This window comes from Coenobita brevimanus, chromosome 77 (genome assembly GCF_032717465.1).
Source record: "Coenobita brevimanus isolate Jiangsu-jjx chromosome 77, ASM3271746v2, whole genome shotgun sequence".
Lineage (NCBI taxonomy): Eukaryota > Metazoa > Arthropoda > Malacostraca > Decapoda > Coenobitidae > Coenobita > Coenobita brevimanus.
This window is the reverse complement of record NC_137030.1, coordinates 11609663-11636286: the sequence shown is the minus strand read 5'-3', so window position 1 is coordinate 11636286 and position 26624 is coordinate 11609663. Positions and strand designations below refer to the sequence as shown.

The window sequence follows — 26624 nt, the reverse complement described above, 5'->3', positions numbered from 1 at the left end:
CTCCCCTAAGTTCCAAGTACTCGTTCACCAACGTTCAAGCATTGCTATCCCGTCGTGGAAGAAGGTCGCATCTTGAGCTTCCGAATGTGCCTCAACAGCATGGATGACTTCATCGTCACTCCGAAAATGGTGACCATGCAGGTGAGATTTCAGTCTGGGAAACAGGTAGAAGTCAGATGGAGCCATGTTAAGTGGGTAAGGAGCATGATGCAACACTTGAAAGTCAGAGTTCGGTGCTTTAGCCACTGCCACCTGTGCCGTGTGGACAGGAGCATTGTCCTGGAGCAACAGCACACCCGCTCTCTCCATTTCTCCATTCTTCTTGACTGCTTCTGATGCATAATAAGCCTCATTAATGGTTTAACCCTTTTGAAAGTGGTCAGTTGTGAGAACTGCCTCAGTGTTACAAAACACTGAGGCCATCACCTTTCCAACAGGTGGCACTTGCTTGAATTTTGGGAAAGGTGAAGAATCGTGGTGTTTCATTGCTTGCTTTGATTCTCATATTCAGGTTCACAGTGGTGAACCCATGTCTCATCCTGGGTCACAAATCTCCGGAAGAAACTGGCTGCATCGGACTGGAAACGAACCAAAAGTGTCCTTGGAGTTTCCAAACTGGTCAGTTTCTGGTCTGGTGTCAACATTCTGGGCCGCCATTGTGCAGACAGCTTGTTCATACCTAAGATGTTAGTCAAAATAGTGTGCACTGAGCCAGCACTGATGTCTATGGTGTCGATTACTAGTTGCACAGACAAACGTTTGTCATTCAAGACTGTAAGGTGAATGGTTTCCACTTGATTGTCCATAGTTTAGTTTGGGCGTGGGTCATCTTCGGTGTTCTCCCTGCCCTGCTTGAAATCAGCAACCCACTTCTTTATGGCGGAATAGCAAGTAAAGTCCGCATCATGTAATTTATTTTTTTTTATGTTTCTGACTCTGGGCATAGGCTTCAGAGCCTGCTCCCAAGGCCCAGTAGTCCTTTACATACCATACACCTCTACATGTCACCACTTTGGCGCTAACACACCGTCCATATTAAATACATGCTAGGGCTGTCTCATACAGGACTGGTGTATTGGTATTAGAGGGGTTATTTTACGACATGTCGGCGGGTCTTCTGGTAGATCATTAAAGTCTGTTTTCATTAAATTCAAATACTTAAACTGTTCCCTGCCCGAGCTGGGATTTGAACCTGGGTCCGGTAGGACTGCAGGCCACCTCTCTACCGACTGAGCCATCACCTCCATGAATCTCCCTGGGGGGCTGTAACTTTTTTTTTTTTTTTTTTTTTTTTGCATAAACCTAATCACAGCACAGGCTTTTCTCTTCGTTCATTTTGGGGTTTTCCTGTTACCTGCTGAATTTCAAAGGCCATCTCCACAAGGATATAAACAGGTAGATTTTCCTTGAATCAGAAAAACTTGCCTTATTCATGTGATTGTCTTAAGATTAATCTGTGTCAACTTTCATTGGTAATTATGGTGTGTTTTTCAGTTGCTTATTTTCACATTCACCCAAAATGGATATGATTTTTTTTTTTTTTGCGGGGGGGGGGGATTTGGCAAGGGAGTCAATAAAACTATTTTGTTGATATAACTTTATTTTTTACCCATCTCCTTGAATGAAATCACAGAATTTAAAAGATGGGGTAAAAGGCCTCCTCAAAGGGCGTTTTGGCCCACCCATGGGGTTAAAAGCTCCCCAGTTTTTCTAATACAAAATTTCATCATGGCATCCATAGAAAACACGCAGCATAGACAGGAAGTACATGAGTGATTCTAGATATAATATTCCCATATCAGTGACATGAATAGTTTCGATACCATGGACACTTCTGTAGGAGGGACATCATACCCTACCTTACTAAAGTTCTATGCACTCCTTGCCACAGCCAGCCACCAGACAGCATCGGTACCGGGGCCCGTAGTCGGAACAGTCAGTGTCGTTCTGGCACTGGTCGTAGTAGTGAATGCACACGCGTCCAAAGGAATCAGGGTCGGGGCAGCAACCGTACCTGGGGAGAGGAAACGCATTGAAACAATCTCCTATCAGCATTAGGAAATTGGTCTACAGAGAACATCCTCCTCCTCCTCCTCCTCATCATCATCATCATCATCATCATAATCATCATCATCATCGTCATCATCATCATCATCATCATGATCCACACCTTTCCCACGCACAAACTGGGTGAGGTAGTGTTTAGAGAGACAGGGAGAAAAAAATCTATATAATTTCATAATCACCAAAGTGTGCCCATTAACAACACTCCCATCCACTCACCATTCAAGCCCAAGGAATCCTGGCTCTACAAATGCTTTTAAACATTATCCATAAAGCATTCAGAAATTACAACAAACATAGAACACTCCTTACAGCATTCAGTAATTGTGTATTTTAATATCCTTAGCTCGGGGATGATTGGCACCACCATAAATATAGGTGACATTGTAGCCTAGCCCTGGATCCCTACGCTTGTGATTGGGAAGAAAAGAGGACTGGATGAGAGAGAGAGAGAGAGAGAGAGAGAGAGAGAGACAGAGAGGCTTCATACATACTGTACAGTACATGCAAACATATACAGTACACTCCTAGATACATACATACATAGATACTCGTAGATACATCCATCCACACGTACATACTCGTAGATACATCCATCCATCCAAACATACCTACTCGTAGATACATACATACACACATAGGCTTCATACATGTTGATACATACATGTATATATACTGCAGATACTCGTAGATACATAACAACATACATACATACATACTCGCAGATTAATACATAATACATGCATACAGAAACAAGCAGAGAGAGAGGCTACATACACTTAAATATATATATATATATATATATATATATATATATATATATATATATATATATATATTTTGTTACATAGCCTATGATTTCATCATCCTTTGTTTAATTCTAACGTACAGTATACTGCATGTTTGATCACGAGAGTGTTCTACCTCACTCCCCCCTTCTCCCTTATAGTAGAGTAAGTCGTTCTTTCTGTTGTTCAGAGCAGGATTGTCAACTCTTTGTCCCCTATGGCTTCATTTGTGCATCCTTCTTACAAGTTGTATCAAGCTCTGCCGCCCCTATATAATGAGCTCAGTCTCTGCATTAATGGCCACTTAGATCTACTCCTCATTTTGCTCACATCTCTGTCCTCCCCTGTACAGTTGTTATTATTGTGAGTGCTCAGGAAGTCTCCAACCATCTAGCAGCTGTGTAATTTGAGTATAAGTGTTATTAAATTTTTCTTGTACTGTATAGCATGGGGTGTTAATTTGTAGGCCTAGTGAGTCTTTTTTTGTGATTCATATATTTTTATGTCAGTCATTTTTGATAATATTTTGTATCTGTAATAATGTATCTTGCATTCACTGAGTATTATCCGGTATTCTCATTTTATCAGGGCTGACTTAGATAAATTTACTCTTGCTAATTTCGTGTTAATAGGGGCTATTACAGTTAACCATATATTTAACCTGTTCTTGCCATTACATTATCCTTATGAGTCCTGAATGTTTAGTTGTTAGTTTGAGCATTAAACTTTAACTTGTAATTTTACCTAACTCTGTTGTTTTGAACCTGGAACTTTACGGGACAGTAGTGATTTTTAGTATTCTCACGTAAGGTGTACATTATCTTTCTCTGTTCCGTAACATAAATTTGGCGACCTCGCCAGGATATTCAGGATATTATCATAAGGTTATTGCTTGATATTTTGTGACTGTGATTTATTCATGATGTCTACTATTACTACACTTGATGAAGTCAAAGATTTTTTGTCAAATGTGCAAACAGTGTGTGATGTAGAAAACAGAACAAAAATTGAACTTAAGCTTGTTGCTCAACAATTGGGAATTGCAATTCACTCTCATCATTCTAAAGATCAAATTGTTGGCATGATTAATAAAAGCTTGTTTAATGTAAATCCTCCAAATGAGCAAACGCAGATTGAAATAGCTAAGTTACAGCTAGCTTTGCAGGAGGCTCATGCTAAGGAGGCTGAATTTGAGGCAAATGCTAAGGAGGCGGAGTTTCTGGCTCGTATTCAGGAGGCTGAATTTCAGGCAAATGCTCGTATTCAGGAGGCACAGGTACAGGCTCAGGCACAAATTGAACTTGCTAGGATTCAGGCAGACCATGAGTATCGCATGAAACAAGGTGGAACTGGATCATCTAGCTCTGATGATTTTGATGTGGCTAAAAATGTTAAACTTGTCCCTCCTTTTAATGAATCTGATTTAACAAAGTATTTTCAGTTGTTTGAGAGGGTAGCTACAGGTTTTAATTGGCCCAAAAAGTATTGGCCAGTACTCCTTCAAACTGTTCTCACTGGTAAAGCTCAAGTAACCTATGCATCTTTGCCTCAGGATCAATCTAATAATTATGATGTAGTTAAGAGCTTGATTCTTAAGGCCTATGAGCTTGTTCCTGAAGCCTATGGAGTAAAATTTAGGACAACTTATAAGCAAGATAAGCAATCCCATGTTGAGTATGCAAAAATCAAAGAAGATCTGTTAGAGCAGTGGTTAAATTCTAAGAATGTGGATTCTGATTTTGGTAAATTTAAGCAGATGATTTTGCTGATGGACTTCAAAAGGTGTATTAATAATGATGTAAGCCTATATCTTGATGAGAGAAGAATAGATAATTTGTCTGATGCTGCAGTTTTAGCTGATGAATATGTTCTCACTCACAAGAGATATTCTAGAGAAAAAAGGAAAGCTGAGAGTAAGTACGTTGCCTCTACTCAGAGTACAGGTAACAGGAAAGAGAATAAAGATGATGTTTCTCAGGAAGTAAATACCAGCTTCACCTCTAGATTTCAGAAAAGTAAATGTACTTATTGTAGTAAGCTTGGTCATACTACGGAGAAATGTTTCAGGAGACAGCGTGATGTGAACAAAAAGGAGTCTTTAAATATTCAGTCAATTGGTCTAGTGTCCACCCTTGAGAGTTCCCAGAAATCTTTAACCGAGTTAACTGAACCTGCTTTGAGGGGTAAATTAAATTCTCATGATGAAGCTCCTCTTTTGAGCAGTAACGTGGGTGACACTCTCAAGAGTTCATGTGCTAATTTCCTGTCTGATGGTTTTGTCAGTCCTCTGGACAGTAATGACAGGAAATCAGTTAAAATATATCGTGATACAGGTGCTTGCCAATCCCTTATGCTGACCAGTGTTCTAGGCTCTAATGTTAATTCCTCTGATGAAACTGTAATCTTACAAGGTGTAGGGAATAATTACTTCTCTGTCCCTCTGTGCAGAGTGAATTTAGAGTCTGGTTTTGTTAATGGTTCCGTTATGGTTGGGTTCGTTGAGACACTCCCAATGTCAGGTGTAACTTTCTTACTTGGAAATGATATTGGTGGAAGTCAAGTATGTCCAGCTCCTCAGTTGTCTAGTGAGCCAGTGGCTGCGACCCAGGATTGTGATGTCCCTGATGTGTTCCCTGCATGTGCTGTCACTAGGGCTAAGTCTAAAGTTACTGGTGACTTAGAGGATAATGATGATGATGATGTTATCCTAGCTGACACTTTTCTTGCTAATTTGGACCACTCACCAGATGAGGCAGTACCGCGTAGTGTTGATAATTTGTCTTGTCAAGAGTTGGTTGAGTTGCAGGTTGCTGACCCTGAGTTGAAAGGTCTAGCTAACTCTGCTTGCAGTGAGGAAGAGTCAGCCGGTGCTTCTACTTGTTATTATATAAAGTCAGGAGTACTTATGAGGAAGTGGAGACCCCCAACAGCATCAGCCGACTGTGAATGGGAGGTTGTACATCAGGTTGTCATCCCTCGTGTTTGTAGGCAGGATATCATTAGAGTGGCTCATGATTCCAGTTTGGCAGGACACCTTGGAGTGAGGAAGACTGTGGCACGCATTTTGAAACACTTCTACTGGCCAGGTATCTTCAGGGATGTTTCCTGGTATTGTAAGTCTTGTCACACCTGTCAAGTTGTGGGGAAGTGTAATCAGACCGAATAGGTTGCACCTCTAGTTCCCATTCCTCCTTTTGAGGCGCCATTCACCCGTGTGTTGGTGGATATTGTGGGCCCTCTTCCTAAGACTTCTTCAGGATTTTCTTATGTGTTGACCCTGATTGATATGGCTACTCGTTATCCTGAAGCCATTCCACTTAGAAACATCTCAGCAAAGAACGTGGTTAAGGAAATGCTAGGGTTCTTCACAAAGTTTGGTCTCCCCAAGGAGGTACAGTCAGACCAGGGAAGTAATTTCATGTCAAATGTTTTCAAGCAGTCTCTGACAGAGTTGGGCATCACCCAGATCACGTCTTCAGCTTACCATCCCCAGACCCAAGGAGCGTTGGAGAGATATCATCAAACACTCAAATCGATGCTCAAAAAATACTGTTTGGAACATCAGAAAGACTGGGATAAAGGTCTTCCATTCGTTGTATTTGCCGCAAGAGAATCTCCAAATGAATCACTGGGCTTCTCACCTTTTCAACTACTGTTTGGCCATGAAGTAAGAGGACCCCTTAAGTTACTCAAGGAATGCTGGCTGTCGGAGGAAGATGACGTCAACCTGCTGGAGTATGTGATGAAGTTCAAAGAATGGCTGTCCACTGCTTTACAGCTGGCGAGAGAGAATTTAGGAGCTGCTCAGGAGATGAAGACTTGGTATGATAAGAAGTCCAGGTTACGCCACTTTCAGCCAGGAGATCAGGTTTTCATTCTGCTACCAGTGCATGGGCAACGTCTTCAAGCCAAGTTTAGTGGTCCTTATTTCGTGGAGAAGAAACTCAGTGATGTCAACTATGTCATCGCCACAGCAGATCGTAGAAAGAACAAGCAACTTTGTCACATCAACATGCTAAAGTTATATCACAGGCGGGACGAAAATAGCCCAGTCTGCACTGTAGCTGTTCCACTCGAGTCTGCAAGTGAAGTTCTCCCATGCAGCATGAGCCTGAGTGATAGTTTGGGGAAGAATCCTGATATCATGAATGATCTTCAGACTAAGCTTTCTCATCTAGCTCCCGAGGAAAGGTAGGAGTTTTCGGCATTACTGCAGGAGTACCCGCAAGTGTTCCTTGCCACTCCAGGAAGAACCACTGTGTTGATGCATGATGTCGATGTTAGAGACGCAAAGCCAATTAAATTGCCTCCTTACCGTGTGAACCCAGTGAAAGTTCCTCTCATCCAGAAGGGGCTTGGCTACCTGTTGGACCACAAGATGATTGAGCCCTGTCAGAGCGAGTGGAGTTCTCCTGTCACTCTAGTCGCTAAGCAAGGTGGGTCACAGCGGCTTTGCATCGACTACAGACGTGTTAATCAGATAACTAAAACAGACACTAACCCTCTCCCTCGCGTGGAAGATTGCATAGACAAGATCGGAATGGCTAGGTACATAAGTAAGTTTGATTTGTTAAAGGGATACTGGCAAGTACTTATGACTGAACGTGCTAGGGAAATCTCATGTTTTGTAACACTAGGAAAGACTTTTACATGTTCTGTAATGCCATATGGTATGAAGAATGCACCAGCCACATTTCAGAAGCTCATGAATGTTGTAACAGAGGGTTTGGCAGGGTGTGTTGTTTATATTGATGATGTATTAATCTTCAGTGGCAACTGGAAAGATCACCTATGCCATGTCAGTAAATTTCTTGAGCGTTTGGTTCATGCTAATCTTGTAGCTAATTTATCAAAGTGTGAGTTTGGTCAAGCTAAAGTTCAGTACCTTGGGTACGTAATTGGTGATGGACATGTTGCACCACCAGGAGCTAAGGTTCAGGTTATAAGTGATCTTCCCAGACCTAAAAGTAGGAAAGAGCTACAAAGATTTTTGGGAATGGTAGGTTATTATAGGAGATTTGTTCTTAACCTTTCAATTCTTGTATCACCACTTACAGACCTACTGAAAAAGGGAGTTGAATTTGTCTGGACCAATAACTGTGAATCCTCTTTCTGCAAACTTAAAGCTATCCTATTAAGTCAGCCAGTGTTCGTTACTCCAAATTTTGCTAAGCCTTTTAAGATGGCTGTTGTCGCAATTGATACAGGAGCTGGGGCTGTTTTGCTGCAAGAGGATGATCAGGGTATTGAACATCCTGTATCTTATTACAGTAAGAAGTTCACTCCACCTCAAAAGAACTACTCAACTATTGAGAAAGAGCTTTTGGCCTTGATTTTGGGTTTACAGCATTTTTCATTTTATTTGTGTTCTGGTTTTGACCCCATAGTCATTTATACCGATCATAACCCACTGAAATTCCTTAGTAAGTTTAAAGATAAAAATCAGAGATTGACAAGATGGAGTCTACTTCTTCAGGAGTATTCATTAGACATACAACATGTCAAGGGGAAAGAAAATGTTATTGCAGATTGCTTATCTAGACTTTAGACAGATTGTTTTAGAGTAATAAGAAATTTCCTTTGTAAATTTCTTTTTTTTTTTTTGTGGGGAGGTGTTACATAGCCTATGATTTCATCATCCTTTGTGTAATTCTAATGTACAGTATACTGCATGTTTGATCACGAGCATGTTCTACCTCACTCCCCCCTTCTCCCTTATAGTAGAGTAAGTCGTTCTTTCTGTTGTTCAGAGCAGGATTGTCAACTCTTTGTCCCCTATGGCTTCATTTGCGCGTCCTTCTTACAAGTTGTATCAAGCTCTGCCGGCCCCTATATAATGAGCTCAGTCTCTGCATTAATGGCCACTTAGATCTACTCCTCATTTTGCTCACATCTCTGTCCTTCCCTGTACAGTTGTTATTATTGTGAGTGCTCAGGAAGTCTCCAACCATCTAGCAGCTGTGTAATTTGAGTATAAATGTTATTACATATTTTCTTGTACTGTACAGCATGAGGTGTTAATTTGTAGGCCTAGTGAGTTTTTTTTGTGATTCTTGTATTTTTATGTCAGTCATTTTTGATAATATTTTGTATCTGTAATAATATATCTTGCATTCACTGAGTATTATCCGTTATTCTCATTTTATCAGGGCTGACTTAGATAAATTTACTCTTGCTAATTTCGTGTTAATGGAGGCTATTGCAGTTAACCATATATTTAACCTGTTCTTGCCATTACATTATCCTTAAGAGTCCTGAATGTTTAGTTGTTAGTTTGAGCATTAAACTTTAACTTGTAATTTTACCTAACTCTGTTGTTTTGAACCTGGAACTTTACGGGACAGTAGTGATTTTTAGTATTCTCACTTAAAGTGTACATTATCTTTCTTTGTTCCGTAACAATATATACATGTATATATATATATATATATATATATATATATATATATATATATATATACTGTATATATATATATATATATATATATATATATATATATATATATATATATATATAATCCGTTTGAGTATCCACTGCAGGGCAGGCCCATCCCGACCGAAATGGGGACGATACAGCCTGTGTTTCCCTGCAAAGTGGCTTAGGCTGTCTGGTAAAGATTGTACAGTATGTACAGTGGGAAGTGCCGGGAAGTGTGAATGTAATGTTGGAGTGGCTTTGGATGTGTGTGTAGTCTGTGGACCAAGTGTAATTGGCCTGCACAAGCCGACTGGGTGCAAGCATACATTATAGTATGCGACACTGGTTTAGCCACAGGACCCCTTATGTCAGCCAAAGCAATACGTGGCGGAAAGAATGCTCGCAAATTTAAATACCTTGGCGAGGCGCGAACGCTCGTTCTTCTATATACGACAACCCACACTTTACCACTGTACCACAGAGGCTCCATATATATATAGATAGATAGATAGATAGATAGATAGTGTTACGAAACAGAGAAAGATAATGTACACTTTAAGTGAGAATACGAAGAGTCACTACTGTCCCGTAAAGTTCCAGGTTCAAAACAAAAGAGTTAGGTAAAATTACAAGTTAAAGTTTAATGCTTGAATTAACAACAAAACATTCAGGACTCATAAGGACAATGCAATGGCAAATAAACAGGTTAAATATATGGTTAACTGCAATAGCCTCTATTAACACAAAATTAGCAAGAGTAAATTTATCTAAGTCAGCCCTGATAAAATGAGATACCAGATAATACTCAGTGAATGCCAGATAAATAATTACAGATACAAACTATTATCAAAAATGACTGACACAAAGAACCCCACATGAATTACAAAAACTTCACTAGGCCTACAAATTAAACTTATGCTATACAGTACAAGAAATAAATGCAACAACAGTTATACTCAAATTACACACAGCTGCTAGATGTTTGGAGATTTCTTGAGCACTCACAATAATAATATCTGTACAGGGGAGGACAGAGATGTGAACAAAATGAGGAGCAGATCTAAATGGCAATGATGCAGAGACTGAGCTCATTATATAGGGGCCGGCAGAGCCTGACACAACTTGTAAGAGGGACGCGCAAATGAAGCCACGGGGACAGAGAGCTGAAACTCCCGCATAGTATAACAGAGAGAACGACTTACTCTACTATAACGGTAGAAGGGGGGGACTGAGGCAGAACACGCTCGTGATCAAACATGCAGCAACTGTGCGTTAAAATTACACAAAGGATGATGAAATCATAGGCTATGTAACACCTCCCCACATAGAAAAAGAAATTTACAAAGGAAATTTCTTATTACTCTAAAACAATCTGTCTAAAGTCTAGATAAGCAATCTGCAATAACATTTTCTTTCCCCTTGACATGTTGTATGTCTAATGAATACTCCTGAAGAAGTAGACTCCATCTTGTCAATCTCTGATTTTTTATCTTTAAACTTACTAAGGAATTTCAGTGGGTTATGATCGGTATAAATGACTATGGGGTCAAAACCAGAACACAAATAAAATGAAAAATGCTGTAAACCCAAAATCAAGGCCAAAAGCTCTTTCTCAATAGTTGAGTAGTTCTTTTGAGGTGGAGTGAACTTCTTACTGTAATAAGATACAGGATGTTCAATACCCTGATCATCCTCTTGCAGCAAAACAGCCCCAGCTCCTGTATCACTTGCATCAACAGCCATCTTAAAAGGCTTACCAAATTTTGAGTAGCGAGCACTGGCTGACTTAATAGAATAGCTTTAAGTTTGTTGAAAGAGGATTCACAGTTATCGGTCCAGACAAATTCAACTCCCTTTTTCAGTAGGTCTGTAAGTGGTGATACAAGAATAGAAAAGTTAAGAACAAATTTCCTGTAATAACCTACCATTCCCAAAAATCTTTGTAGCTCTTTCCTACTTTTAGGTCTGGGAAGATCACTTATAACCTGAACCTTAGCTCCTGGTGGTGCAACATGTCCATCACCAATTACATACCCAAGATACTGAACTTTAGCTTGACCAAACTCACACTTTGATAAATTAGCTACAAGATTAGCATGAACCAAACGGTCAAGAAATTTACTGACATGGCATAGGTGATCTTTCCAGTTGTCACTGAAGATTAATACATCATCAATATAAACAACACACCCTGCCAAACCCTCTGTTACAACATTCATGAGCTTCTGAAATGTGGCTGGTGCATTCTTCATACCATACGGCATTACAGAACATGCAAAAGCCTTTCCTAGTGTTACAAAACATGAGATCTCCCTAGCACGTTCAGTCATAGGTACTTGCCAGTATCCCTTTAACAAATCAAACTTACTTATGTACCTAGCCTTTCCGATCTTGTCTATGCAATCTTCCACACAAGGGAGAGGGTAAGTGTCTGTTTTGGTTATCTGATTAACACGTCTGTAGTCGATGCAAAGCCTCTGTGACCCACCTGGCTTAGGGACTAGAGTGACAGGAGAACTCCACTCGCTCTGACAGGGCTCAATCATCTTGTGGTCCAACAGGTAGCCAAGCTCCTTCTGGATGAGAGGAACTTTCTCTGGGTTCACACGGTAAGGAGGCAATTTAATTGGCTTTGCGTCTTCAACATCGACATCATGCATCAACACAGTGGTTCTTCCTGGAGTAGCACGGAACACTTGCGGGTACTCCTGCAGTAACGCCGAAAACTCCTGCCTTTCCTTGGGTGGTAGATGAGAAAGTTTAGTCTGGAGATCATTCATGATATCAGGATTCTTCCCCAAACTATCACTCAGGCTCATACTGCATGGGAGAGCTTCACTTGCAGACTCGGGTGGAACAGCTACAGTGCAGACTGGATTATTTTCGTCCCGCCTGTGATATAACTTTAGCATGTTGATGTGACATAGTTGCTTGCTCTTTCTACGATCTGGTGTGGCGATGACATAGCTGACATCACTGAGTTTCTTCTCCACGAAATAAGGGCCACTAAACTTGGCTTGAAGAGGTTGCCCATGAACTGGTAGCAGAATCAAATGCTGATATCCTGGCTGAAAGTGGCGTAACCTGGACTTCTTGTCATACCAAGTCTTCATCTTCTCCTGAGCAGCTCCTAAATTCTCTCTCGCCAGCTGTAAAGGAGTGGACAGCCGTTCTTTGAACTTCATCACATACTCCAGCAGGTTGACGTCATCTTCCTCCGACAGCCAGCATTCCTTGAGTAACTTAAGGGGTCCTCTTACTTCATGGCCAAACAGTAGTTCAAAAGGTGAGAAGCCCAGTGATTCATTTGGAGATTCTCTTGCAGCAAACACAACGAATGGAAGACCTTTATCCCAGTCTTTCTGATGTTCCAAACAGTATTTCTTGAGCATCGATTTGAGTGTTTGATGATATCTCTCCAACGCTCCTTGGGTCTGGGGATGGTAAGCTGAAGACGTGATCTGGGTGATGCCCAACTCTTTCAGAGACTGCTTGAAAACGTTTGACATGAAATTACTTCCCGGTCTGACTGTACCTCCTTGGGCAGACCAAACTTTGTGAAGAACCCTAGCATTTCCTTAACCACGTTCTTTGCTGAGATGTTTCTAAGTGGAATGGCTTCAGGATAACGAGTAGCCATATCAATCATGGTCAACACATAAGAAAATCCTGAAGAAGTCTTAGGAAGAGGGCCCACAATATCCACCAACACACGGGTGAAAGGCGCCTCAAAAGGAGGAATGGGAACTAGAGGTGCAACCCTTTCGGTCTGATTACACTTCCCCACAACTTGACAGGTGTGACAAGACTTACAATACCAGGAAACATCCCTGAAGATACCTGGCCTGTAGAAGTGTTTCAAAATGCGTGCCACAGTCTTCCTCACTCCAAGGTGTCCTGCCAAATTGGAATCATGAGCCACTCTAATGATATCCTGCCTACAAACACGAGGGATGACAACTTGATGTACAACCTCCCATTCACAGTCGGCTGATGCTGTTGGGGGTCTCCACTTCCTCATAAGTACTCCTGACTTTACATAATAACAAGTAGAAGCACCGGCTGACTCTTCTTCACTGTAAGCAGAGTTAGCTAGACCTTTCAACTCAGGGTCAGCAACCTGCAACTCAACCAACTCTTGACGAGACAAATTATCAACACTACGGGGTACTGCCTCATCTGGTGAGTGGTCCAAATTAGCAAGAAAAGTGTCAGCTAGGATAACATCATCATCATCATTATCCTCTAAATCACCAGTAACTTTAGACTTAGCCCTAGTGAGAGCACATGCAGGGAACACATCAGGGACATCACAATCCTGGGACGCAGCCACTGGCTCACTAGACAACTGAGGAGCTGGACACACTTGACTTCCACCAATATCATTTCCAAGTAAGAAAGTTACACCTGACATTGGGAGTGTCTCAACCAACCCAACCATAACGGAACCATTAACAAAACCAGACTCTAAATTCACTCTGCACAGAGGGACAGAGAAGTAATTATTCCCTACACCTTGTAAGATTACAGTTTCATCAGAGGAATTAACATTAGAGCCTAGAACACTGGTCAGCAGAAGGGATTGGCAAGCACCTGTATCACGATATATTTTAACTGATTTCCTGTCATTACTGTCCAGAGGACTGACAAAACCATCAGACAGGAAATTAGCACATGAACTCTTGAGAGTGTCACCCACGTTACTGCTCAAAAGAGGAGCTCCATCATGAGAATTTAAGTTACCCCTCAAAGCAGGTTCAGTTAACTCAGTTAAAGAATTCTGGGAACTCTCAAGAGTGGACACTAGACCAATTGACTGAATATTTAAAGACTCCTTTTTGTTCACATCACGCTGTCTCCTGAAACATCTCTCCGTAGTATGACCAAGCTTACTACAATAAGTACATTTACTTTTCTGAAATCTAGAGGTGAAGCTGGTATTTACTTCCTGAGAAACATCATCCTTATTCTCTTTCCTGTTACCTGTACTCTGAGTAGAGGCAACGTACTTACTCTCAGCTTTCCCTTTTTCTCTAGAATATCTCTTGTGAGTGAGAACATATTCATCAGCTAAAACTGCAGCATCAGACAAATTATCTATTCTTCTCTCATCAAGATATAGGCTTACATCTTTATAAATACACCTTTTGAAGTCCTCCAGCAAAATCATCTGCTTAAATTTGTCAAAATCAGAATCCACATTCTTAGAATTTAACCACTGCTCTAACAGATCTTCTTTGATTTTTGCATACTCAACATGGGATTGCTTATCTTGCTTGAAAGTTGTCCTAAATTTTACTCTATAGGCTTCAGGAACAAGCTCATAGGCCTTAAGAATCAAGCTCTTAACTACATCATAATTATCAGACTGATCCTGAGGCAAAGATGCATAAGTCACTTGAGCTTTACCGGTGAGAACAGTTTGAAGGAGTACTGGCCAATACTCCTTAGGCCAATTAAAACCTGTAGCTACCCTCTCAAACAACTGAAAATACTTTGTTAAATCAGATTCATTAAAAGGAGGGACAAGTTTAACATTTTTAGCCACATCAAAATCATCAGAGCTAGATGATCCAGTTCCACCTTGTTTCATGCGATACTCATGGTCTGCCTGAATCCTAGCAATTTCAACTTGTGCCTCAGCCTCCTTAGCTTTTGCCTGAAATTCAGCCTCCTTAGCCTTAGCCTCCTGCAGGGCTAGCTGTAACTTAGCTAATTCAATCTGCGTTTGCTCATTTGGAGGAGTTACATTAAACAGGCTTTCATTAATCATGTCAACAATCTGATCTTTAGAATGATGAGAGCGAACAATAATTCCCAATTGTTGAGCAACAAGCTTAAGTTCATTCTTTGTTCTGTTTTCTATATCACACACTGTTTGCACATTTGACAAAAAATCTTTGGCTTCATCAAGTGTAGAAATAGTAGCCATCATGAATATATCACAGTCACAAAATATCAAGCAATATCCTTATGATAATATCCTGAATATCCTGATATGAGGTCGCCAAATTTATGTTACGAAACAGAGAAAGATAATGTACACTTTAAGTGAGAATACGAAGAGTCACTACTGTCCCGTAAAGTTCCAGGTTCAAAACAAAAGAGTTAGGTAAAATTACAAGTTAAAGTTTAATGCTTGAATTAACAACAAAACATTCAGGACTCATAAGGACAATGCAATGGCAAATAAACAGGTTAAATATATGGTTAACTGGAATAGCCTCTATTAACACAAAATTAGCAAGAGTAAATTTATCTAAGTCAGCCCTGATAAAATGAGATACCAGATAATACTCAGTGAATGCCAGATAAATAATTACAGATACAAACTATTATCAAAAATGACTGACACAAAGAACCCCACATGAATTACAAAAACTTCACTAGGCCTACAAATTAAACTTATGCTATACAGTACAAGAAAAAATGCAACAACAGTTATACTCAAATTACACACAGCTGCTAGATGGTTGGAGATTTCTTGAGCACTCACAATAATAATATCTGTACAGGGGAGGACAGAGATGTGAACAAAATGAGGAGCAGATCTAAATGGCAATGATGCAGAGACTGAGCTCATTATATAGGGGCCGGCAGAGCCTGACACAACTTGTAAGAGGGACGCGCAAATGAAGCCACGGGGACAGAGAGCTGAAACTCCCGCATAGTATAACAGAGAGAACGACTTACTCTACTATAACGGTAGAAGGGGGGGACTGAGGCAGAACACGCTCGTGATCAAACATGCAGCAACTGTGCGTTAAAATTACACAAAGGATGATGAAATCATAGGCTATGTAACAATAGAGAGAGAGAGAGAGAGAGAGAGAGAGAGATTAAAGCCGCCTGACATCCCGGCAGTGACATCCCGCCAAAAGCCCTCAGGTCACACTTATACATCGTGCAATAATGTATAGTTCCGGTCAGCAGTTCTTTGACATTCTAAACATACATCAGAGTCAAAATCTTCGTTAACCAGCTATATTGAAGCGATATGAAAAGGTTGCTTTGTTAGTTCTGAAACCCTATGTGTAAAACTTGGGAGATCATCTTGCCGGAGCGAGAGAGAAGGGAGCAAAACACTAATAAAGAAGGAAGGTTTCGGCTATACCACTCACATCATGCAAAAGATGCTATTCTGAACACTGTTAAAGTTATAGAGAATATATGTACATCTTTGAAAAGCTTATGAAAAGTAATACTCGTTATTTAAGTGACAGTTCTGACGGTTCGCCACCCCTTAAAAAAAAAAAAAAAAAAAAAGTTCAACACCAAACATCAAAAGTGGATTGTTTCGGAGATTATTAAAGCTACAGTGGACCTACGCACATCGTTGGAAAGCTTATAAAAAAAGAAGAAAGAAAAACAAGAGAAAAGGTAAACAGCTATTACGTAAGTGAAATTTCTCAATAATCGCTACAATACTTATGACAACACGCGCCAAACTCAGCCTCAAAGTGAAGTTATCTCGGAAGTTATCAAAGCTGCAATGGATCCACGCACATCGTTGTAAAGCTTATGGAAAATTAATGGATGTTCTTAGAGTGGTTTTGCTGAGCTGAAGAGGGGTGATAGATCTTTGTCAAATGAATATAAACAGGCCATAGCTATATGACTGAAGACAAGTTTATGTATAAGCAATCTCATACACAACTTAGGCTCAGAAATGTTTATAGATACATCTCAAAGACATATAAGTTGTGGTAAAGTGTTTGTTGCTGCTGACGACTGACTGACTTACTGGAGGTCGGTGATGTTTGACGGACGACCCACCTCGGCCATACCCTGCAAGGAGAGAGGGAACACATTAATGCCGTTGTGTGAAAAGTGGACAGATAAGAGAATAACAACATGAAGTAAATAAATGAATGAATAAATAAATAAATAAATATAACACAACCACCACCACTACCAACAACAACACTAAATTACTATACTGCTACTACCATTACTGCTACTACTATTACTGATAATAATAATAATAATAATAATAATAATAATAATAATAATAATCTATCTATCTATCTATTGCCAGACGCCTCAATTCCGTACGGGGTGGCCACAAACAAATCGCCTCCACGTCGCCCTGAACCCCGCCATTTCACTGCCTTGCTCCCAGCTCACACACCCCTCTCTCATATACCTCTCCACTCCATCCCTCCATCTCATCCTCGGCCTCCCCCTCCCTCTCCCCCCTTCCACTTCACTCACATACACTCTCCTCGTCAGTCTCTCACCCTCCATCCTCTCCACATGGCCAAACCACCTCAGTGTGTTCCTCCTAACCCTTTCTATCACATCCACATCCACACCACAACGCTCCTTTATATCCTCATTTGTCAGCCTGTCTCTACATGTGACTCCACAGGCTTCCGTTATATAACTCATTTCCACTGCTCTCACTCTTGACTTATGTCCTTCCAAAACGTCCAAGCTTCACTTCCGTACGTTAGAGTTGGTATCACAATACTGTCATGTAGTAACCTTTTCACTTCCATGCTCACTTCCCTGTTTCTTATCACTGCTTTCAAGGAACAAGCAACCTTTCTTCCTTGTTGTACCCTTTCAAGCACTTAATAATAATAATAATAATAATAATAATAATAATAATAATGTCCAAACTCAGTCCAATGGTCTACTATTAGTGATATTTTTGCTAATATACAATTTTATTCAACTTAGGAACCCTTATTGGTGTAGACTTGAAGGTGTTGATGTAGGCTGCATCTGACCCCCCTTCGAGGGAGGTAAGTCTTTTATAAGCTGAATTAAACCATCCGACACCACGAGCGTCAGTAAGAAGAATGAAAACACCAACACCAAGAGGAAAAATCTCCGTCTGTGTGTCATCCAGTCCTATATTACCCCATAAACATAGTGCCCGGGACTAAGCTACTTATTCCCGATATTTAATACGAGGGTGACCAGTTACAAAACCCTGAGTGGCATTACATGAGCAATAAGCCCTAACCTTTCCTCGGAGGTAAATCCTTTTGGGTCACATTTGGTTGGAGCACCTTAAATTACTAGACCACCAGGCGTCCATTGGGTTGTGTGGTTACCAGAAAACATTTGATTTGTTACTCGGTGTGCTTTCCTCTGTACTCCTTTGCAGACTACATCAGCTGAGTACAAAGGTACAAAGGAGTATGAAGGACAGCAAACAGCAACAGACCTGTTGGTCCTGTCGTTGCTGTTTGGTATAGGTTGTAACTAACAAATCAATTCTATTAGTTAAGGACAAGGATCGAAATGCAGGAGGGACGGTGGGTGCCTCCACCTACCAAAAACCAAGGAAAGATAGATAGATAGATAGATAGATAGAGAGAGAGAGAGAGAGAGAGAGAGAGAGAGAGAGAGAGAGAGAGAAATGTAAGGTAATTAGGTACGGGAAGGAGGTGATGAAGAGGGAAGAGAGGGAGGGAGAAGGAAGGGAGAGAGGAGTGAGAGTGACATGCAACCCGTCACCCCCCTTGTCCTTCGCCTCATCCTTTATCATAAAAGTAATACACACAAAAAGCTGGCTGTAATTTCAACCACGTAAATATCCTTCGTCTTGCAAATTATAATGGTAATTTTGTCTTCGTTCAAAGTTGAAGATAATATATTGAGTCAAAGTTACACTAGTTAATTTTACCCACAAAACAGAAATTATGTTACTGTTCAACTCTTTCCTTTATATAGCAACCCTCTTAATACAGTGTTGAGATGCGCTAGAGGCTTGGGGTGGAGGGGGAGGGCAGTGGTGTAGAGTACAAATGAGTACAAAGGAAAGCAAACAGCAACAGACCTTATGGTCCTTTCGAGGCTGTTTGTTACAGAATAGACTATGACTACGAGATTTAACTCTACATGCTGAAGGATAAGGATAGTAAAGCAAGAAGGCTTCCCCCGCCTCCAAACCCTCCAGTTAAAACTGGCAAGAAAACTTGAGAAAAACCACCATGCAGCATGGAAAAACTGACATGGAAATTTCATAGGAAAGACTGAACGGAAAAGTTACATTCTATAATACATTATCTGTAAGCTATATGTATGAATAACCTGAAAGAGAAAGTGGTAAAGTAAAATGAATAATCGAGTAAATAAATAACTCATGACACTATGTACGAGTACGTTGAGTTAACGGGGCGTCTGCGGACACAGCATGGAATTTGCACAGTGCACAGTGTGGAAAGTTCAGGGGTGGTGCGGCAGCCTTCCCTGGCGCTATGAAGGTAGACAGCAGTCAATCATGCCCCAGCTCCGTTCATTCCACTGAGGCTAGGACCTTTCCCACGCGGGACAAGCACACAAGTCACCTCCTGAAGGAGTGACCCCTAACCCGACGGTGGCCACTTAACTAACAGGGACCCTCAGTGATCCACAGCCCATCACAGGTCGAAAGTTTGAGTAGTGACCGTTAACTCAGGGCTATCTGTGCATATCCTCGTTACATTAGTTAATTTTACCCACAAAACAAAAATTATGTTGTGGGGATTTTACCTGCGTCGAAATATGCCATGTTTATGGAAGCATTGCGAAAATATCTTGTTGTTGTTGTTGCAGATAAAATCAGGATAAACATTCACTATGGACAAATCATTAATCCTCCAGCTCCTATATTCACAGGTTATCCTCACACACACACACACACACACACACACACACACACACACACACACACACACACACACACACACACACACACACACACACACACACACACACACACACACACACACACACACACATTTTATGTGTATGTATGTATGGATGGATGTGTGAATGTATGTGTACAGACAGGCACCCACTTTATGATGCTGTGACGAGTGTAATGTACTTGTATGACCTCTACAGGCAGCCGTTCATCCTGCGCTGCTTTGGTTTTCCCAGCTCTCAGACCACAACACAGAAATACCCCCACCCCACCCCAAGCAAACATCTCTGCCTCACCAGAACACACCCAACACATCCACCGAACACCCCCACCCCACCACAATACCCCCAACACTAACACCACAACCCCTTAATGGAGTACCTGTCACCTTGAGATCTAGGCATGTATGGGGCAAGGGGGGGAGCGGGGTGAAGCGGATAACACTACCCGTATTATTGACCATTAATGTATACATATCTGTGTATCTGTCTATCTACCTTTCTATCAATCTATCTATCTATCTACATGTACAGTCACACCAAAAAGTATATATCGCACAGGTAAGGCACGATGGTATCCGAAATGGCCATTATTGCTCATGAATTCTCAGTAAGATTTATTTGTAAGTACTTTGCTATACATATAATAACAATACGAACTAGATAATGTCATAAACAAGCTATATATATTGCATCCTTGAGAGAGCAAGTTTATCAGCATGGGGACAAAATCCAGTTCCCAGTAGCCATCGTCCGTGTCTCAAATTGCATTGCGTCAAGTGTACACCGATACTTTTTGGTGTGAGTGTACATACAGTATACATGTGGGTGGAAGTATGTGAGAGAGATATGTTATGAGTCAGTAAAGTAATAGGTATTGGTGAGGTAATAATAGTAGTAGTTGCTCCCTAGGCAGTCTGGCCGAACAGCCCCGAGTCCCTAAGGAAGGCCACGGCCGAGACCGGATTTTCCCACAGAGCTCTCAAGGAGTGTACAGGTATGTTGTGTTGTTGGCGCAGACGACTGTTTGTAAGGCAGTTTTCCACAATGTGCCTAATAATATGGGCTACTGTGTTGTATCCTGGATATCCATCAGTGACGGGGTCATACAACCTCTTCTGATAACTTAAGAGGGCTGGATGGTGGGGCAGATGGTTACTGAGCGCGACAGAGGACAGGCTGGACAGGGGGAATCTCAGGTGAGAATATAGTCCAGGTGCTGTATAATCCCAGACTAATATTGATTCACTCGGGTTAGTACCAAGGGATGTCCGGGCTTCCCATGTCAGACTGTAAAGAAGTGCGTCTGTCAGACCATCGTATCACATAAGATACTTTCGTTTTCATTCTTTTCTGTGGTGTTGGAGAGGGACGCCTTCACGTGGCGACACCGATATGACCAGACTGTGGAGCTCCCCGGTTGTACATACGTCCACAAAACCCCTCCATATCTCCCGGAAGAGGATGTTTGATTGGAGCATGGATAATGGGGTACGGAAAAGGCACCGGGTTCTTATTTAGTTGTTGGTGGGATTACAGTCACTACTATTAGGCCACTTTATTAGGCTCATGTTCGGACCGAGTCAGGGCCAATCACGTTCGTTCAGGTCTTCTTAAATCTTTATCTATTAAGGCCAGTCCCGATTCATTTAGGAATCCAGTCAGGTTACGTAGGTCAGATCAACGCAGGTTAGCTGAGAGCCATTCAGGTCCAATTACTTCGATTCAAATCCAATTGGGTTCATTTAGATCACTTCAGATCCTAGCAGACTCTTCACGTCCAGCCTAGCTTAGTCAGAGCAATAAATAGCAGTTCAGATTATTTACAAGTCAGGTCAGGACCTTCCAGGGCCATGCAGAGTCAACTACGTTCAACAGATCCAGTTAGATCAAGTCATGATCATTAATGTCACTAAAGGTTCCATCATGCCCAGTGAGGTCAGTTCGTGTCAGCATAGTGTAAATTGGTCAAAACATATTTCTGTCAGTTTAGTCCTCTCACATTATTTCACGTCCATGGAATCGAGCCAGGTCGGCAGAGACCGATCTGTGTAACGTCAGAAGGCGTGTACCAAATAACTGTCCTATCGCGTAAAATTGTTTTTTGGCAGTACGGTACATGATTTAGTTCTGACAAGAGATCTCTCAGGTTCTGGGCTTCGTCAGTTTTATTCCTTTCAAGAGAGATCACTTCGAGTCGAGCCAGGGAAGGTGTGTCCCAAAAATCAGTCTTATGGGTGAGCAATTCAGGCAATTAAGGTGCAGAGAGTAAAGTTTTCAGTCAAATCTTTCACCTTAGAACAGGAACAGCAACAATAACAAAAACCAAGACGATGAATAATTAAGCATACACCTTTTTCACACACCTGAGGCTGTATGGCAGAAGTGCAGACACTTTACAATTCGTTCCTGTGACACACACACAGCACAGCAAAGTGGAAGGATATCCATAAGCACTCCTAACTTTAACTTGTGCACAAAACTGTTTGTATATCGATCTATCTTCACTCTTGCAGCTACTTCAAAATCCAGTTAATGTGAAGATTAAAAAGTGGCAAAATACGAAACAACATAAACCCTTTCAGTACAATTAGGGAGCCAGACTGACAGACAGACTCACACTTAAACTCTCCAACTCACCAAGATGAATGCTGTAAGGATGAGAATAAGCAGAGGTCTCATGCTGGCGGTAGACGTGGAGTGTGTGCGTGCACCATGGCTGAGGGGGTAATATAGCTTATTAGGAGACGAGGGGGAGAAGGGGGAGAGTGGAAGGCAGAGGAAGAGGGAGGAGAGGGATGGAGAGGAGGAAATGGGAGAGAGTGATTGAGGGAGGAGGAGGAGAGTGGAGAAGAGGAAAGGGATAGAGGCTGGTGATGGAGAAATGGTGGTGAATATAGAGGAGAGAGAGAGAGAGAGAGAGAGAGAGAGAGAGAGAGAGAGAGAGAGATGGAGGGGGGGATGAAGGGTAGGAGGGAACAGAGAAGGGAGAAAGGGACTGGAGAAAAATGAAGGAGGGACGTAGGGAGGACACTATATATATATATATATATATATATATATATATATATATATATATATATATATATATATATATATATATATATATATATATTTGACTGAGAAGTAAACATATTAGGCTGGGGGTTAGAAGATAAATACATGTTCAAGATATTTTAAAAGGTTAGTACTGTGTCACAGTTTATTACAATGGAGGGCAATTTGTTCCATATATTTACAACTGTGTTAAAGAAGAAATGCTTAGCTCCATGCGACTGGAATCGTTTGCTAGATATTTTATTTCCATTGCCTCTAGAGTAATTCGAGTGAACAACTGTGAAGTATTTATCGAGACCCATGTTATCGTGTCCTTTGAATATTTTAAATACTTCAATTTAATCTCATAATCTGAGTTTAGTTTGAGTATTGAGATTCAGGGATTCTAAACGCTCCACGTACGATTTGTTTCTCGATCTGGTTATAATTTTGGTCACCCTTCGTTGTTCTCTTCCAAGTTTCTCTACTTTTTTTTTTTTTTTTTTAATAAGGCGACCAGCACTGGACACAATACTGAAAGTGTGGGCGGACTATAGAATTATACAAGGTTATGATGATATTATCTGATTAATATTCGAACGCTCTGCCAATGAGTCCGATTAATTTTTCTTTCTTAACAGCCACTGTACATTGTTTGCTTGGTTTAAGATCATATGTTATTATAATTCTTAAGTCGTTTTCATGACTGACATTATCTAGTTTAATACTGTTCATGGTGTAACTGGTTTTTCCATTTCTATTTCCGTTGCCTAGCACGTTGCATTTACTAGTATTAAAGTCCATCCCCCAAGTCTGGGCCCAATTAAACAGTCGATCGAGGTCACTCTGTATTGCCTGCCTCTGTATAGATGTGTCAAATATCGATCCACCCGAGCACATTGCCTCTGAACCCATGCGCATTCAACTTCTGAAGTAGTCTTTTATGGGGAATTTATCAAATTCTTTTTGAAAATGGAGATATATAATGTCAACAGATCTGGTCTCATCATATACTGAATATGTTGCAGAAGACCAAGGGAAAAGGAATGGATGGAGAAGAAAAGGAGGAGAGGAGAGAGGGAGAAATGAAAGAGAGGTTGGGCAAAGTAAAAGAACAGAAGGGAGGTGAAATAGGAAAGCGGAGAAGACAGGGGAATGGGAAGGGGAGAGAGAGAGAGAGAGAGAGAGAGAGAGAGGAGGGAAGTAGGAAAAATTATAAGAACTCCCAGTATCGAGGCTACTGACAATTTCAAAGGGAGGGAGATGAAAGGGGGATGAGGAGGGATAGAACTGTAGTGGGCGGGAGGGAAAGGAAAATAGGATGTATAGGGAGTTAGGGAGGGGGGAGGAAAGTGGCTTGGAGGGACAGTGAGAGTGAAGGCTGTGAAATTAATGAAGGGGATAAATAGAGAGATAGGAAGGGGAAGGGGAAGGGGAAGGGAGAGTTGTGGATCGAGAGGGAAGGGAGTGGAGAAGAGTAATAGAGGGGTAGGGAGAGGTAGGCAGTGGGAAAGGAGGGGGGAAGGGGAAGCAGAGGGGGAAGGAAAGGCATGGGGAGCTTAGGAGAATGGGGTGATGAACAGGGAAACAGAAGAAATGGTTGAAGATGAAGATGGGGAGAGTGGAAAAGCGTGTTGGGAATGATAGAGGGGTAGAAAGGGAGAGGGGGAGAAGACAAGAGGGAGGGGGCAGGGTCTGGGGGCAGAGGGAGGGGATAGGTGGTAATGATACGTCATGGCTCTTGTTCTCATAACTTCAGAAGGTTTCCAATCTTCTTTCTTACTAGTCCATTTTCCGCATAAGACACACCTTAACTCCTTCAACGAGGCCACTTACAGCATTTTCCACATTATTCTTGCAACCTTCAGGTGATTTCTGAGCCTGAGAAACACCTCTCGCACTGGAAGGGATAACAAAGGTTAAACTTAACCCCTCAGGTAGAAAAGTGTATCCAAAATTAAATAAAATCGTCTGGAGAGAGCACAAATAAATCAGTACACTATGCCATCTGCTTCAGGGGTTTGAAATTATCTTGCATGTTTTTTATGTAGACTGTGTTGACACTCCTTCGATGGTGGTCTGCTGTTCTGGTGACCGCGACTTCGATTCCCGGCTGAGGCAGGGAGCAGTTTAATTAACTGAATTTCGTTAAAACATACCTTACTGTTCTACCATAAGACCCACCGACAAGTATAAGCACTCCCGCTAGTACCAATACACCAGTCCTGTATGAGGCAGCCCTGGCATTTAGTCAATACTGACGGTAGGTATTAACACCAAATTAGTGACACAGCAGAAATAAATACCGGTAGGGGTGACGTGACTTGAAAAGGAAGGTGGTTACGGACTGGGAAAAGTTCTAGTTGACAGGATGCGTCGCGAGGCATTGCCAGTATATATAAATCGTCCCATAGTCTGAATCTGCGCTTCTTAGCCTCTTCCTTTTTTATTACCCTTCTTACTTTGTCAGGTGGTTTTACATTAAGTGGCAAGCCGAATGGCTTCCTGTATGCCAAGAAACTATTTGCAACGCAGAGTGGTAACCATATAACCAATGCATAGGTGTTCCGTTCGTGTCAGCAAGTGGGTTCGCTGTGGGTTAGTGGTCCTTCCCGTATAATAACTAACTCAAAGAGAAACCACCACTTCATACGGTATTATGGCGTCTGGTTATAGTAGATAGATAAATAGATTCTTTATTTCATAAAAAGATCAACCCACAACTCTTTACATATACAATACGTAAATTTATACACCCTCAGTGGTGCACTAACATAGCAGACATGTACATAACAAACACCGAAATATATACAACTACACACACACACACACAAATAAAAGTATATGCTGTTCCTAATTCCCCTGATAATACCTCATAGCAGGTTCATGGTTTTGAACAAACATAATTCTAGATTTAATAGCTTCAAAATCATTATCACTTAAACACCTAACATCATATAATGTTAAAAATATGTTTCCTACTTCCCATACCAGAAACAATTCATCATATGTGCTATGCAAACTCCGGTTTAAAAATACACTAGATTTCTTTAAAAAATTATATGCAAACCGTATCTTATGCCAATTAATTAAATCGTTAAATATGATAAAGTTTGCCATTCTATATGCTTTATGGTTGCTTTCCAAGTACTTTGATTTAAATATTTTCTTTACTGCCTTGTGATTTCCAACTAAAACTTTGAGGGAAATGTTGCACGTTCTATTACAAATACCATAATTCTGAGCCATAAGTACTTTTATTATTATTATTATTTTTTTTATTTTTTTTTTAAGGGAAAAGGCACAAAGGGCGAGGAGCCTGTAAATTGTTCCCTCCAGGGAAAAAAAAAAAAAAAGATAAGAGAGCCAAATTCAAGAACTGTTCATTTCCAGATGCCTGGACACACTGCATTTGAAAGACTGGAGATCATATTCAGTAGGAAATACAGACAGAGGGAGACAGTTCCAGTGTTAATCCACTGCATGCATGAAGGACTGGGAGTAAAGGTTAACTCTTGCATTAGAGAGTTGGACAGAAAAGGGATGAGAGTTAATTGTTAGACGGCTGCTACATGCCCGTTGTAGTAGAGGGGGGATGCAAGCAGACAGCTGAGACGAGCAGTAACCACTGAAGTAGCAAAAGAAAAGAGATAACGATGCAACACTACGGCGAAGAT

At 41.1% G+C, this 26624-nt stretch overlaps 1 protein-coding gene across 1 annotated transcript; it reads right to left on the bottom strand.

Moving 5' to 3' along the window:
• Positions 1-1588: 1588 nt before the first annotated feature.
• LOC145408386 (uncharacterized) lies at positions 1589-22624 on the bottom strand. Its single transcript, XM_080279114.1, has 3 exons — positions 22552-22624; positions 17015-17058; positions 1589-2014 (listed from the first exon to the last, which is right to left on the bottom strand). Exons 1-3 carry the CDS (start codon positions 22591-22593, stop codon positions 1864-1866), a joined length of 237 nt encoding a protein of 78 aa, XP_080135240.1. The 5' UTR covers positions 22594-22624; the 3' UTR covers positions 1589-1863.
• Positions 22625-26624: the final 4000 nt, after the last annotated feature.